The 17,341-nt window shown below is 37.5% G+C and overlaps 1 protein-coding gene across 1 annotated transcript in view; it reads left to right on the forward strand.

Annotated features, from left to right (window-relative positions):
- The window catches only part of TBCA (tubulin folding cofactor A), a 31,407-nt gene extending 14,675 nt beyond the window's left edge, over positions 1-16,732 (forward strand). Inside the window, exons 2-4 of the mRNA XM_082012992.1 lie at positions 3,539-3,644; positions 13,518-13,604; positions 16,564-16,732. Coding sequence (XP_081869118.1) covers positions 3,539-3,644; positions 13,518-13,604; positions 16,564-16,644 — 274 coding nt within the window. The 3' untranslated portion in view covers positions 16,645-16,732. The remainder of the gene's footprint in view (positions 1-3,538; positions 3,645-13,517; positions 13,605-16,563) is intronic.
- The last annotated feature ends 609 nt before the right edge of the window (positions 16,733-17,341 follow it).

Consider the following 17,341-nt stretch of genomic DNA (forward strand, 5'->3'; position numbering starts at 1 on the left):
TGTGTAGCTGAAATAAGGCTAACCATAGGGTTTCAGATGGGTACCAGGTGACAGATTGTTTAAAAACAAGAGGATATTTTAAGGAACTGTCTATTGTAAAATAAAGGCTTATTACACATATACAAATGAATATGTGTAATATACATGCTACATATATATGTGTAGTACACAAGTATAGCTATCATAAGAAGTAATCTACACTGGTTCCTTTTTTTTTTATTTTGGGTTCTTCCAGTTAAAAGTTAAAGTTGCTGTAGCTTATATTTCTTACGACACTACAGAATGTCTGCTTAAAGTTATGCCTGTAGTGGTTTTTATGGTTGCAGATTTTCTCATCTATAAATGACCTGTGTACTTGAAATGCAACAAATTATGGTCTAATTTTTTCTCGTACCTACTGAGCTATTCTTACTCTGTTCACTGTGTATGAGCACACATATATAAAGATTCTGGTTTAGTATCCGTTTTAATCTCTTTGGAAAACAAAAACAGAACAAACCCAAAACAAACGAACAACAAAAAAACCCCAACCATCGCAGCCCCCCCCCCCCAATCTTATTTCTAGATAGACAAAGGGTGAAGGAAGAAGAGACGAACAAAGTATCATCTGGGTAGTTTTGTGTAGAATTCTGATGAAATTTTTAAGAGGTGGTTAAGGAGTAGTATTGCTCCATTATGAAATTCACTTTTCTTTTGAAAGCAAGCTATTGATTTAATTTGTCATCTCCCCAAGCTACATATTCGGTAGAAATGGCTTCATGACATCTAGAGGAAGAATCTAGTACAGGAAATGTTTTCAAATCAAAACTTCTTAATAGCAGTAAACGTCAGCATCCCAATCTTATGAATGATAAATGGAATGTTAAATTGGACAATTCTGATTACTGAAAAAATTATGCTGGAAAATTTGTCACAGAATACAGTCTCATATTTCAGGTTTCATGTGTTTCCTTTTTTAAAGTAGAATGTTTCAAGTTCTGCTTCTGAAATGTACAATTACTACAGAAATAGAAATAGGTAGATAAATACATGTTCAATTCTTACATATCCAGATATGAGAAAGGTGGCCAAAAACATCAAGTTACATTTAGTTCTAAACTAGGCCAGAATATGCAGTCCTTTTCTGTTTGATAAAAGTAGGCAAACTTGAATAGCAGTCAGTTTGAAAAGTTAGTGTGCATAGAGGGAGATGTGAATGTGAAAACATAAGTAATGACAAACAGCGTGCCTTTTGTTTTAGCTAAAAATTAAAATAATTAAAAGTGCCGGGTTTAGTCATGCAAGTTGCCTTTAGTTTCAATGGCATACACACTTCAGTAAGTGAATCAACGTAAAAACTGCCTTTAATCATATCTCTGTCTGTTCCTCGGGGTAATTTGTGTTCCCATTCAAAAAAACATCATCTGTCTCACAGGTTGATTAAAATTAACTTTTTTGGAACCTAAAAATAGCAAAGCAAATAATACTGTCTGGAATTAAATCAAGTAACCTTGATCAAACAATTAACACATCCTCTACTAAATCAATATTTGCTGATGCTAATACTGGAGCTAGTTCCAGTAGTTGGAATTACAGCCACTGATTTAGTGTCTTTATTATTGTAATTATACTGCTGTCTTTCCACAGTACTACTTCTCAAAGCTAGTACTTGGCTGACTTGTCGAAACTGGCCTAGAAAATACCTATGGTACATGCTCTACATGCTGTTAAATCTTCTTTATAAAAAGCTGAAGGCCCTCTCTGATGGGGTGCCTCCACAAGGCTTGAAATGAGTTCAGGTGCATGTTGCCACAGCCCAACTTAGATCAACTGTTGTGGAGCCACAGCTTAAGGCTATCTTAGCAAAACAATTTCTTGATTATGTAAACTCTAATAAAAGCAGGAAGAGTTCCTGCAGTTGCAATATCAGTATAATACTCTGGAATTTTTCTCTATTACTGTGGTGGTGCTTTTGTAGCTGCTTCAGTTCAAAGAAGGTTCTTGTCACCCCAGTACCATTCTGTACATTCTCAGCAGCACTTCTAGTAGGGTACTTAACTGTGACAAATTAGGAATTAATTTGCTCCGATGCGCTAACATGACCATGAAGCTCTCTGCTAGACCTTTATTTATTCTCTTTTCATTTATATAATATATTCTTTGCTGCTTGGATCCAATTACATTCTTTTGGCTGTTTGGTTCTCCTTAAACAATCTCATATAGGCTGATCTGATGCTATTTTTGTTAGGGGAAGGGTTTTCTTTGGCATGCTGTCAGGTTTGCGGTAGCATCTCAGTACTTGTTTTGGTCCTGAGTTAGCTGATCAGAAATTACTTTGTTGTTCTCCAGATCCTGAAGGATATTTAGGTTCAGATCTAGAATTATGTAATCCAACACATACCTAATGAACGTATGTAATGAAGTGGGAGATGCAACAACAAAATTACAGTAACGACAGATAATGAAGTTTGATAATGGAATTGCAATGTAAGAATTACTGTAGGGCATCAGACTAGACTACCTTAATATTCCCTTCAGACCTTCAAAATTTTTTACATTATTCTTGAATCTATGCTTGTTAGCAAAAAGCATCCTGCCCCCAAGTATGGGTCTATTGTTAGGATTAAAAAATGGATTCTTTTCCATTTGAAAGATAGGCCATAAAGAAAATTGCTATAATGTAAACTTATGGAACTGTTACTTTTGTCTATAGCCCCCAAACCAGCATCAAGGTAAATGGTGGTGAAAATACTCAAAGGAACAAAAGGCTATGAAGCTACTGTGTAATTTGGGAATCTTACTTTTCATTATTTTGTATGAAAACTAGTATGGGAAATAATGCATTTCCTGGCATGAAATGTAGTGATCAGGAAGCAACATGTTTTGGGATCACAGTTTGTGAAGCTGAAAGTGCTGTTTCTTTTCATTCACGTGTGCTAACTTTTTTCAAAGTGACTACTAAGAAGGATGTCTGTCATTATTCATCTAATAATGCAGGTGCAGTGGTGTTAGTTAGTGAATAGGAAAGAGGAAAGACCACATGACTATAACAGCCAATATAGGTCACTTGCAAAACTATCAGAACCTGGATGATGTTGAGAAAGTCTGGCAAATGCTGATCTAAAAGCCACTGATGAGAGTGTTGTCTATGCATACCTCTTAATATTGTTTCGCTTGGCTACCTATGATGTGAGGGCTTTTCTGAGATAGATAGCTTTCTTCTCTGCCTTTACTAGCAGTCATCCATATCTACAAGGCAGCTTATCTGTTTCTGTTATGTATTTGAAATGAAGTACCAATATATAGCTCTTTTAGGATAATCTATATGGACAAGTCCACATAGAAACTTTAAAAATATTTTTAATTTAAATTATAAGAATCATTATACATTATAGCTAAATTCAGCAGTTCTTAGATGCAGTTTTTTGCAGGGGTTAAAACCCTTTTTTTATAAAACTGTATTATCTTATAGGGCTGCAGCTTTTGGGGGTGATGTTATCAATGGTAACTTTTTACTGTAATAGAACAAGATTAACACAATCACTTGGTTTAATTGCAGATTGGCAAAAGAAAAAGTTATGTATGAAAAAGAAGCAAAACAGCAAGAAGAAAAGATTGAAAAAATGAAAGCTGAAGCATGTGATGATTATGGAATTAAGAAGCAGGTAAACTATCCTAAAACTTGTTTTATAAAATCCTTCTTTGCTTTCATTTAATCATAGTGATCTTTAAATAAAAATATCTCCTCTACCTTTTTCCACACTCCTGTTTTATAAATACTAGAATAAAATCACGTCAATTATAAAAGTCATAATAAGCCTTTGTAGAAACCTCCTCATAAACTTTCTTTCTCAGAAACACTAAACACCTGAAAATACATGGTCTGGATGCATTTAGGTAAACTAAGTGCTTGCCGGTCAGTGCAAAAGTGAACTTAGAGTGCTTTATAGTTAACATGAAGATAAAACATTTAAGCACCAGGGTATACTAGTATCCCTTTGGTAAAATCACAGACCTCAAAAAGAGAGAGCAATGGGTATGCAGCTGTTCATAGCAGCTGCTAGAGTTTGTAGTGAAGTCACTGACTAGTAAGGTGTATGCTGCAGTTTCATTTGCTTAAGAGTGTCGTTTAATGTCACTATTACAATATGATTAAATTTTTCGTGGAAGGCTTCCCACGAAGGACAGTGGTTGCAGACAGTTCGTACATGCCCTTTTGGAAGGAGAAGGAGTGTCAAGTTTCCTTTTCACTGAGAGAAGCCTTGGGTTTGAGACATTTGTATTTATTCTTCACAGAAGTGTGGCATGTCTGTGTTTAACTGTGGCCTTTATATTCTTTCAAGTAAATACATTATCTTTTAACTGTGGGATTTTTTCCTAAGCATTTCCCAGATATTTTCTCTTAAATCTTCACAGAAAGTAAAACTAAGTTAAAATTATTTTCACTTGTTTCAATAGTTTGGTAGCCTCATGTTATAAAACCTAAACCACTGTTCTCCCATCTTCATTTTTAAACAATGGAAAAATAGGTTAAACAAATCTCAAATATAAAAATTAATGAAAACAAGATAGGAGAGGGCCCTTTTAGAACAAGCTAAAACAACTTTTTTAGTAAGTTCAGGTTTCAGTTCATGTGTATATGTCCTGTATTGCTTTCATTATGTCATAAGAAAGAAATACAAATAAAGAATTTGTATGCAAATAAAGAATTGTTTTTATAGAGCTGAGTTGTCTTCTGCCTCACCACGGACAGAGACTCTAGGATCCTGTAAAACAGTAGTCTTTCTGAAGATCTGCTGGTGCTAACAAGAACTAATGAATGCAATTCCCACTTTTAGTGTCCCCCATTCATCAGATTATTTGACTGCACCGTGGTATTTCCGCAGTGACCTGCAAGATATCATCAAAGTCAAAAACAGCAGAGGCTGTGAACTTCTGCTGTGAAATGTAATGTTACACGCTACTTGAAGGTATTCTCAGAGACCAATGACAAATGCCTTCACAGAGAATAGTCTCAGCTTACTCAGAAATTGCCTGATCCACTTTGAAAGCAATCAGTTCCTCCAATGACATCTTCACTTCTTGTTCTCAGTGCATTTTGCATTCTGGAAGTTGTTAATATTTTAGGTTATGAAGAATTTGGAGGCTGAGAAAGAATGCACACACTTCATAGGATCAAATCTGTTACTCTAAAGAAAATTATATAATACCAGTAGAGATTGCTCAGAACCATATTTTGGGTAGAGTTAATACTTTGAGATGTTCTTCAGGAAAAATATCTGTAGTTACACATTTCAAGAATTGCTTTTAGTTAATAATTCCTAATCTGAATAACTGTATTTAAAAATATTCTAACATTTGAGGGATGGGAATGAATTCAATCATTTGAGACTGGGAGAATAATTTAAGCTATTATTTTAGCTGAGGTATCAGCTAAATCAGCTATGTATATGCAAATCAATCCAGAGTTGAAGGAGGGATGCTTAAAAAGCTTAAGTGTTACTTACCTCTTAATGTACTACTATTCTTATTTAGCTCTCTAGTTACAACTCTGCAGTAGAACATATGGTTTAACAGTACAGAAGTGACTACAAAAAATTTTAGAAGTAAAATTAATAATGCCATTCCTACAGCATATGTAAACTTTAGGTTGTGTCTGGTCTCTAAGGCGGGATCATTGTTGTAGAACAATACTGAGGGTTCTGTTTTTTTTCTCCTAACTCCTTACACAGTGGGGCAGCTTGTGGTTACTGTGAACTCAAGTGACCTCTAGCTGAGGCAGTGACCAACTGGGGTAGTTGGCCATTGTTAGATGCTAGCCTTCACCTGCACTGTCTAGAAAGACTTATTTAATGAGGAGCATATTCACTATCAGAGATACAAAAAGGACAGTTTTCTCACAGTGCTGGCATATGCTGACCAAGATTATAATTTGAAGACCTTGTTGTAGGGCGTGAGAAGACCTTTGTTATGGTAACTGAGGATAATTCCCTTCCTTCCATCTGAGTATGTAACGTCCCAAGCATGTTTTATCTCGTCACAGTTAACCCAGGGTAGTTCGCTTCCCCCTTCACCTGCCCCCACCTTTGCACGGACACCAGCATGACGGCAGATCATGGAATTTGGACAAGAGCACCTGCAGTACATCAGCAAGTTCACCAATGAGCAAAAGCAGGCCATTGCATGTGTTTGATATGTTAATCAGCGAAAGTTTTATTATCTGCCCCCACAGTGGTTTCCTTTGAGCCTCACCCGGAGCAGGGCTCTACTGCATTGGGTCCTCATTTTGATTAGCATGGGTGTCCCAGGGCTCCCACCATGGGTAACACTAGGCTTTCAATAAAGACAGAGCTTTCACTCACCAAGTGTTGTGCCTCTTGCCAGAGGGGTCCACATCTGCTTTTTGCCTCTAACATCTGTATATTACTATTGTCCCAAGTGCACTTTTTATTTGCACTACTTATGTTTCAGCTAATATACTTCAGCTGAATCAGAGCTGGGTGAGAACTACTTGTTGTAGGTTGTATATCACAGGGAAAGAATCTCTAGCATTATGGGGTAAGGAAGCCCACCCTTTTCGATCATTTACAGCTTATTTAAAAAAAAAAAAAGAAAAAGCAAACCCAAACATCACTCTGCTATCATCTGATTTTTGTCTACAAAAGGTGGATGAGAAATTTAGAGTTTAGGGGAATTAATTTGAGACAAATTGACAGAAAAAACACAAATGAAAGCAGTAGGGGGGGGAAGGCTATGAAAGGAAAAGTTTTATATCTCAAAATCACACAGTCCTCAACCATAAGACTTGTAGGAAAAAGGATTATTAAGTACTTTAATAAAATACTAAATTGAAAATAATCTTATTAAAAACTGAACTATTTTATACAAAACTTACCAGATCTGTAGAAGTTAGGGAAAAGTATTAAAATACTTTTGATGTATTCCACCAGGTGTAAATTCTGCATATATTTTCTGTAGAGGGTCTGGTAGCAGCAAGTAGTGCAATTGTACCTCCATGTGGATTTTTTCACAATGAAGCCTTAGTTTCTACACAGTTGTAATGATTCTCAATATATGAAGACTTTACACAGAGCTTCATAATACTTTATCTGTAATAGAAACTCTTCACACTGTAATCACTCATGAGTGTAGAGTAATGATAGGAACCAGTAGTTTTCTGTATTTCTGTGGTTGTTGATGTGTCTCTTACATAAACATCCTTTACCAGCTACTGCTTTTATCTTGAGGTTTGTGAGTGTGCGAAAAGCCTGCAGTATCTACTCCTTGTTTCCTCTTAGTGGAATTGTAGATATACTCTGGATTTTTTTGGTTTTTAATGATAAATGATAAATTTTCATTTTTGTAAAGTTATCCTAGAGTTCCAAATTACTTAAGTAATCTCATTTCCAGATTAATTAAAAATCAGTGGACTTAACATAGAATTTAATACCTGCATGCCTAAGAGTACATAAAGCATATCTTGCTAATACAGAGCTCTGCACAAGTATTAGTGAAAACAGCAGTATTTCGCTCGCTTTGTTGAGTGAAAGGTAGAGTACCTCCTGAACAGCTAAAAAAGAAACACATTTTGAAACAATGTGTATTGTTTTGGAAAATTATTGTGAAATGAGAATTTGCTGCTAATCTTGTTACTGGAGGAGTTCTTGCTGAAAGGAACATTGTAACATTCTGTAACTTTCATTTTTAAATGTCTATTTAGCCTCAAAGAAATACACTGGTTACCCCAGTTGGCTTTTTACACTTTTAGCTCTTTCCACCCCTACACAATTCAAAGTAAGTTTCATTCTTCTCACCGGTCAAGTACAGTACGATTAGATGAAACATATTTTTACTTCCGTCTGATTATGTTCATAATTTTTGTTCTTGCTAAGAATCTTTGCTTCATAATCTGAACTCTAGCTCTAGTTGCTTAGGTAAAGAGGCAGTAGAAATGCTAATGAAGAGTCTAATGCTACCCCCTTACCTATTTGGACAGCATCCTTAACAACCACAGTTTGTTTCCTTAAAAGCTAGCAATTTTGAATTCTCTGTACTAAGTATTCTTAACATACAACTGGTACTAAAAATGCTGTCAAACTTTGGTTTTGTTGACTAATGTGCTTTCTGAAAGAGACCAAATGATGAAAAAATAATTACTGTGATCTTCCTTTTTCCTTTCTGTTTTCGAAAGACTCTTTTCCTTTTTATCAGGGAGGTGTAAGTACCTTTTGGATTCCAGACTTTATGCTGAAGATTAAAGGCACTCATGCAGTATGTGGAATAAGTTGGTATGGCAACACTCCTATGGCAGAAAAGTCCTGCCAGCAAGATGGGTCATGATTCTTTTCTTCAGTTGGGGCTCACTTTTCCTGTCCTCTGGAGGGAGGAAAAAAATCTGGACTTAACTTTTCTGCTTTCTGTCTATCTAGGGAACTTCCCATGTCTGTTCTGCTTCCCATTTTAGCACAAATATTTCCCCAGGTATTTCACCTCCATAAAGCAGATGGGGGATCCCTCCCAAACCTTCAAGCATATTCTAAAACATCTCCTAACCAGTCTGCTACCTTTTAGCAAAGCATGCATTACATTAAGCACAGATTCAGGATCTGTATCTTACCTCAACAAACAACCAAAAAACCCCCCCAACAGAAAAAAAAACCCTAACCCTCTCAACCTCTCCCCCAAGCCTAACCTCCCCAATAAAAAGTTGGTGTGGGGCAGGGGAGAGTTCAGAGAGAAAATTTGACTATTTGTTCTAATAAGGTTGAGCCATTCTTGTTGGGAAAGCAAGTCTTTCTTTTGTCTTTCTTTAAGCTACTCCCAAAGAAACCTCTTCACTCAGATGTTTACCACCTCTCACCTGTTTTACAGGCTGAGGTTTATACTTGCATAAGCGTTGATCTGTTCAGGTAGAATTTTGAGTTGCTGGAAGGAAAAGTGCTGCCTGCTGATTAAATTACAACCTTCTGTAATGGATAACTCAATTATCTTCTAAGTTAACTTGAAAGGAGCAATATCTGTAACTTATGGTACAACATATTTAATTAAAAACTTTTTCAGTGGAGGACATGGAGTTTTGCTTCTGTCCTCTGAAAAGTATCTCCATTTTCTAGCTTCAAGTCATGTGTTCCCTCCACCCCCTGCTGCTGACAGTGAAGAAAACCTGACAGTTGTATATTACTAGAAACAGCCAGTGACAAACTGTTTTCCAAAAAGACCAAAGGAACCCTTCTGCCTTTTATGTCCTAATCGTCACCTGAGAGGAGCTGCAGAGAAAGCTCATTTGAAATACTGAGGCATTAGATCTAGAGGGTTTTCTCCTCCTCTAGCTTTCCTGCTACAAGAGGTAGGTAGTTTGTGGTTGATACACAGCCATTTCAGTTCTTGAAACACTCAAGCACTATAGAAACAAATCAGTGTTCTCCAATTCTTTACTGCAAGGTTTTCTTCATGGTCTTTCAGAAGTGTTTTGATCAGTGTGTTTGACAACTCACCTGCAACGGACTGCAGTGTGCTCTTGCATGCTGTATTTGTGGATAGCTCAGGCTTCTTCCAGGCCTGCTTATGTGAAAATAAAACAAGTTGCTTCAAAGGAAGTAGAACCATGGAAAAACTAGGAAACCAAGTTTTATGTGTCTTTGGCTTTTTTTCCCCCTCTGTATTCACCTTAATACCATATCTCCTCTGAGTTCCCGCCTTCCCTATGCCAAGCTTTCTCCTACATCACCTATGCTGTCCTTATGTCTCCGTGCCACCATCCTGGCCCAGCACATTGTGCCTCTATATTCCCTGGTTACCAGTGAGGCAAGAAGTAATACCATGCTGTGGATTTAAGTTACAAATATGTTGAATAGCCAACCAGTAGCCTTGGCATGACTATTTACTTTGTGCTACAATCTCTTCCTTAGTAGGATGATTAATTTTGGAACTGTTGGTGTTCATGATACTTAGAGATGGCCTTTTTTCTTTTGTGTCTCTGTCCTTCCATCAGATATGGCTGTAATTAGTCAATGGATTCCAAGTGTTTTACAAACTTTCTGATGAGAAGTAGTTCAAACCAGTAGCACTTTTCTTATCAAACTGAATTATTTCCATGTCTTTTTCTTTTCCTCCCTACCATCTTTGAGTAGAGCCTTACTGTTATGATTATCTGTGCAACCGTCAAAGGGCAAGTGATTATGAGACAGTATCTAAGAACATGAATATATATTTGTGTGTGTATATAATTGGAACATATATGACTCATTCACATTTACCATGTTTTTTAGCCTATCTCTTGTGTTTAGGACACTAGTCCTGCCATATAAAGCAATATTGTCTCTGTACCCTGTGACCCGGTAGTTTATTAGGCTGTCCTCCTATGATCAAGGAAAGACAGCGAGCACTATGGAGGTTTTCTTGTTACTGTTTTCAAATTATTTATGGATCTGTGCATCTCTAAATCTCTTGGTTAGGTGTGGGTCAGCTCGAAAAACAAACAAGCAAACAAACTCTGCTTCCATCTTTTTGAAGCTGATAAAACTGTTGTCCCCATTGTCAGGCTGAGCAAAATTGCTTCCTGTTGCAGAGTACTTGGTATCAACACTCATATACAGTAATATTTATCTGTATTCTTAAATGGTCAAAAAATCGTTTCAGTGTAAGTGCTTTGATGATCCAAGAAGTAGAAAAACTGCCTCATGTAAGCATCTCTGATCTGCTTAAAGTTGAAATAGTAGCTTTGAACTTTCATTGTGGGACATGCTCAAAATCAAAGTTGCTTATGTTTAAAGCCTTGGGCATTACCTCTTCAGCTGTTTCGCACAGAATGGTGTTTGGCCTTTGTGCTTATTTTGAATATGTAAAGTAATTGACTGATTTTAGTTATGGCTCCCTTTCACTTAAAGCAACTGGTAGGTGGATCTGTGTGTTTGCATCTGTTCTGCTTTACCTGTCACTGCAATCTGGAATTTAGGGAAAACAGATTGAAGGCTACTAATACTGCATTATGCACACCAGTTCTTTGACATCTGATCCAATCTACAAAAAATCCACATCATGCTTAGTAAATAGGCAATATATACCCCAACAGTTAGAGAGCTCCACCACCTCTGAGGAAACTGCTTTCTTTTGAAAGATGCCAGACATCTGCTCCCTTAGTAGAAGTATCTTCAATCCTGAAAGACAACTGCCTAGAAATGTGGCAGGTGGAAGAGATTTGTTTAACTGGCTTTTTCAGTACACTTGAAGGAAAGGGGATGTCATCCTCACTGTAGCCACAACAGCTCTTTTGGTCCCATGTGCACTTATTGACAACAAATTCAATTTGGTTCTCTCCCTGTACATGTTTTTGTACTTTACTGCTTTTGTCCTAACACTGTATTTAGATGCACTTCAGTTACTCCGGTTTTTTAATACTTCTGTTTGGCATTGTAATTCACAGAAACCTTGCAAGATATTTACTTTTTTTGCAAAGTTAGATCAGTTTCATGTAATAACTTCCTCTGTGACCTACTTATAATTTAAGCTCCTTGGAGTTCAGTCAGAACATTTGATAGAATTTTGATAGAATTGGGAGAGCAAACACTTTAAAAATTCAGTCCTAAAGCTTACCTAATTATTTGAGCTTTCGACTTTGCTTTATTATGTACAATTTAACAGTAAGTGGTCTATCTGAGATTATCAGCATTACTTGAAAAAATGTGGTTTAGGCAGAAGTTACTGATGTTTGCATAGGTAGTTTGGTAATCATCTAACAATATTGTTTCCACAAAATTCAGTCTCCAACTGTTTGCACCTACTGAATATAGTTCCAGGATTTATAATCCTTCTGGTTTTTATTTATTATTGCATAACTGCAGGCAAATGTAAATAAAACTCAGGTACCCCTTTGGATCTCAGTCAAATTCTCTTTTGAACAGAGTGATTGGGATAGTTTTGTTCTTTTCTTACAGCAGCCAGGATTACAGCTTACAGATTCTAGATTTATATGCCTTCCCAGATTGCTTATTGAGTGGCATGTATCACATTAGTTATGACTTTTACAATACACAACTATGTAGCAATGCTGGCCCAAGGAAGTCATTACTGGATATTCTCACTCCTTGGGTATTCTTTTTAGAACAAATTTCTACTACATAAAGCAGAAGGCATCATCTCATGCAGTTTATGGCACACCTCATTCTGTGGAAGTTAGTTACAAACCTTATTCATTCATTCATTCACTGCTGGAAGTGTAATATGTAGAGTTCCTAGTCTTACTTTAATACAGACCAACACTGAATGCTTAAAAGAAAAGTGATAAGGCCAATGAGAACTAGAACTTAGAGGTGCTTAACTTTTTTTTTTTTAAAAACATTTGTCACCCATCTTTGTTTCATTAAAGTAGACAGGTTTTGCCCTAGGTTCTCTGAAAGAAAATTAGAAACAAAGTTTTTAAACATTTTCTCTCAAAAATTACTTAAACTAAGAACTTACATATATGATACTTAAAAACATGGTGATGTCTTACTACATAAGGCCTTCCTGTATGCATAAATATATTCTTAGCTATAGCTTATCTTCCCTTTTACAATAACCTTTTGGTACAGCAGCATTAATACTGAAAGGAGAGCAACACTGAAATGACAGAATGAAGTAAGCCATTTAAAGGGAGTGCCTTCTGTTACAGATTATCCTGAATGCAAAAGAGGTTTCATATTTAAATGTCTAACAGATTTTCATTTCTAAATAGATTTAACATTACTGAACAACTCTCCACACCTTTTCTTCTCAGTGCTTGGATTTCAGATCCAGAAATGCTCCATGAAATAAATGTCCCCGTGTTTAAATCTGAAGTTGTTTTCTGTAGGAGGAGGCAGGATGTTGAGATTCAGTGGGGTGCCAGTTTAGTAATTTTGTTCAAAGTGCATGGTGAGAATAATCTTTCTCCTAAAATGAAGCACAAGGATAAGTAATAACTTTTTATGCATGATAAGCATCAAAAATATGAGCCTGCTGGTCTTTGCTTTTCATTTTTCTTTACCTTTGTCTTTCAGTTAGAGCCTCCTGCAGCGTGCACACAATGTGATCAATAACTCAATAACTTTTTTCATGCAGTAATTATCTCTATGTGGTATTATCTGAACACTGTTTTTCTTTATTACCCAAAAGATGCAGGAGATATTTATATAACCAGCTGATCCCATTTTGGATGAAGCTGCTTCATGACAGCAGGAGAAAGTTTGTTTTAAATAGCCTTTTTAACAAATGCTATATGGAAAGCTTACTAGGCAGTACCTTTTTTCTAAAGGAAAAAAGAGTTTGAACACTCTTTTGCACTTAATACTTTATATTTAAAAGTAAATGCAAGTGTCCTGTAAATTAACAGACTTTTAGGCAATTATGTTGAGTGAGTGTCTTTCTTTTAATAAAAAAGCCTGTTCAAAAAATAGGTACAACTATTTTGAAGTTCTTAGATGATGACTGAACTACTGATTTTTCAGAGTAAAGACTTATCTTAAAAAATAATGTTATTATCTGTAATATATTCTCATTTCACTGGCTTCTAATTTTCACAGATCGAGATCTTACAAGAGTCACGAATGATGATCCCAGACTGCCAGCGCAGATTAGAAGTTGCACATGCAGATCTTGCTCAACTACTAGTAAGTATAGCACCATAACCCACTGATCAAGAAATGCTGCTGTTCTTGATGAACTGGGATAAACATTCTTCTCTGCAGTGCAATTGCAGCATATTAGAACTGGATTGAAGAATTACGTTTTATAGGTTCCAAGACTAGGATCCTATAACATACCAGTATTTCATTTTAGGTAACAGTCTTTGCAGACTTGGTCTTCAATCTATGAAAAGTGTGTGTGTTAGAATACTAGAAGCTGTCCTTAATGAAACATAACTCAACATACACTTAAATACTGACCTGCAAGAATAAGCTCTGAATTCCTAGTTACATGACCAGAAAAAAATAGTTCACCTGCTTTAGGTAGTTTTCTAGGTAGTGTAGATATGTATAATATGCTTGTAGTGAACTGAAACAGTCAAAATACTTTGTTTACTACTTTTATTATGCTATGGACAAGAAACAAGACAGCTGAGTCCTTGTCAAGTGCTGCTTTATGTTTTATTAGTGAGATGAGCACTAGTGAATACCTGCAGGGGTAATAATATATAAAAACTACATTAAGTTTAGAGATCATCATGTTTATTTTAAAAGCTGCCTTCTCAAAGAATTCAGCTACACATGTAAATGCTACGGTGAGGCTAACTTAAATTAAGTCCCAGACACATCTGATGGCTAAAATGCAAATCTCTTCTCAAAGGAGAACTCAGGGTATCTTATCCTCAGGTAGTATACCTCTAATTTTTTCAAAAATAAATGCTCAGTACCTGGATTTAGGGTCCTTTTGTCATTCAACTAGGTACTTAACAGTTAGATGGTCTAGATCTCAGGGGCATGCAGAAGTGGTGCTATTGATCCATACAGTGTGCTGTACAAGCATAAGGCAGATGGGGGGCAGGGAGTTTCTATTGCTGTTAAGAATTTTGAAGTCTTCAAGAGTTGCTTTCTGGGCTTAGCACTACTTCAATGTTTTTATTAAAATCAACTGTATAGTCGTATGTTTTTTTCAATTGTGAATCTGCTTAAGCTTCTTCCTAATGGTACTCCTGTTCTGAGGTCTGCTGTTAGTTCCAGTTATGATGTCCTTGGTTTTAAATATTTAACAGAATAAAACAAAGATAGGCTTAGTTCAAATCTACTCACACATGACTGCTGTTAGCCTGGACCTTAAGTAGTGCAAGAGACATTATCTGTGCTTTGAGTCATATAGAACTAGTGTTTTCAATAAGGGATATATCCCTTATTTCATACAATCATAGAATCTTTGGGTTTGAAGGGATCTTTAAAGGTCATCTAGTCCTGCTCCCCCACAACGAACAGGGACATCTTCAACTAGATCAGGTTGCTCAGAGCCCCATCCAACCTGACCTGGAATGTTTCCAGGGGTGGGGCATCTACCACCTCTCTGGGCAACCTGCGCCTGTGTTTTACCACACTCATTGTGAAAAATATCCTCCTTAAATCCAGTCTAAATCTACCCTCTTTTGGTTTAAAACCATTACCCCTTGTCCTGTCACAACAGGCCCTGCTAAAACGTCTCTCCCCAGCTTTCTCATAAGCCCCTCTAAGTACTGGAAGGCTGCCATAAGATCTCCCTAGAGCCTCCTTTTCTCAAGGCTAAGCAACCCCAGCCTTCTCACCCTGTCCTCACAGGAGAGGTGTTCCATCCCTCTGATCATTTTTGTCACCCTCCTCTGGACCCACTCCAACAGGTCCATGCCTTTCCAGTGTTGAGGGCTCCAGAACTGGATACGGGGTCTCACCAGAGTGGAGTAGAGGAGCAGAATCCCTTCCCTCAACCTGGTCACAGTGCTCTGGATGCAGCCCAGGATGCAGTTTGCCTTCTGGGCTGCAAGTGTACATTGCGAGCTCATGTCCAGCTTTTCATCCACCACTACCCTCAAGTCCTTCTCAGTAGGGCTGCTCCCCATTCTTTCATCCTCCAGCCTGTATTGATACTAGGGGTTGCCCCAACCCAGGTGCAGGACCCTGCACCTGGCCTTGTGGAACCTCATGAAGTTCACATGGGCCCAGTCCTCAAGCTTGTCCAGGTCCCTCCAGATGGCATCCCATCCTTCAGGCATGTCAACCACACCAATCAGCTTGGCATCATCTGGAAACTTGCTGAGGGTGCACTCAATCCCACAGTCTCTGTCATTGATGATATTAAAGAGTAATGGTCCCAGTACAGACCCCCAAGGGGCACCGCTCGTCACCAACCTCCCTCTGGATATTGAGCCATTGACCACTACACACTCAGTGCAACCATCCAACCAGTTCCTCATCCACCCGACTGTCCACCCATCAACTCCATCTCTTTCCAATGTAGAGAAAAGCATGTTGTGGGGGACTGTGTCAAAGGCCTTGCAGAAGTCCAGACAGATGACATCTGTAGCTCCTCCCTTCTTCACCAATGTGGTCACTTCATCACAGAAGGTCACTAGGTTGGTCAGGCAGGACTTGCCCTTGGTGAAGCCATGCTGGCTGTCTCAAATCACATCCCTGTTCTCCATGTGCTTTAGCAGAGCTTCTAGGAGGATCTGTTCCCTGATCTTCACAGGCACAGAGGTGAGGCAGACAGGTCAGTAGTTCCCTGGGTCCTTCTTGCTACCCTTTTTAAAAATAGGTGCAGTGTTTCCCTTGTGGCCTGGCAACTACATCAGCCAACTCTCTCAGGACTCTGGGATGCCTCGCATCAGGTCCCATAGACCTGTGCATGTTCAGGTTCCTCAGGTGGTTTTGAACCTGATCTTCTCATACAGTGGGAATGACTTTGCTCCCCCAGTCCTCATCTTGCAGGCCATCCACTCGAGGTGTGGGAAGAGAGACTACCAGTGAAGACTACAGTAAAAAAAAAAAAAGTTGAGTATCTCAGCCTTCTCCTCATCTGTTGTTAACAGGGAGTTTTTTTCAGCTACCTTCTTAAATTTCATCCTATGTCAATTATTTTCAAAATACTCAAAAATTTTGTTTTTGATTCCAGGAAAATGAAAAAGAATTGGAAGAAGCTGAAGAGTATAAAGAAGCACGTTCCCTACTGGAGTCAGTGAAGCTGGAAGCCTAGAAGTTTTTCAGTACTCTCTTTATATGCATTAGCACTGGGTCCATTCCACACTTTCATTTGACTATGGCTCTGTTACTGTTGTCCACTTGCTAAGGTCCCCTTGATGCAAACTGGCCTTTCTCTAACTGCAAGATGCATCAAATAAAGGATGTTCTGAAACATCTGTGTTCCATATCCAGGCAAAATAGAATTCTTGCCAATTCACCTTGATTACAAAAAGGAAAAATAAAGCAAATTTAATGTAAGCATAATACTGTAATAGCTAATACACAGAACTTAATCTGAACAATTCAGGCTATGAAACAAAGTTTAGCTATATCCTAAGGAATGTGAGGGACTAATAAATAATTTAGAATTAAATAGAATCATAGAATGGTTTGGGTTGGAAGGGACCTTAAAGATTCATCTAGTTCCAAGATGGGCTTTAGAAGCACCTTATATTTGAAATAATTTCAAGCCATTATAGCATAACAATCTGTACTCAAAGAGGAGATGGACTAAATGACCCTTCAAAGTCACCCATCATTTTTCTATGATGCAATTTATCTGTAATTTTATCAAGTATATACTCCTTGTTTATCTTTGAGCCCAAGACAGAATTAAGAGCTGATTCCAAACTTTCTCTGCTTGCCTAGGGTTGATTCATAGAACCCAATTCAGACAATTACCATTGATCAAAACTCCATTATTTTTCAAG

The sequence above is a fragment of the Phaethon aethereus genome (genome assembly GCF_964289735.1).
Source record: "Phaethon aethereus genome assembly, chromosome: Z".
Classification (NCBI taxonomy): Eukaryota; Metazoa; Chordata; class Aves; order Phaethontiformes; family Phaethontidae; genus Phaethon; species Phaethon aethereus.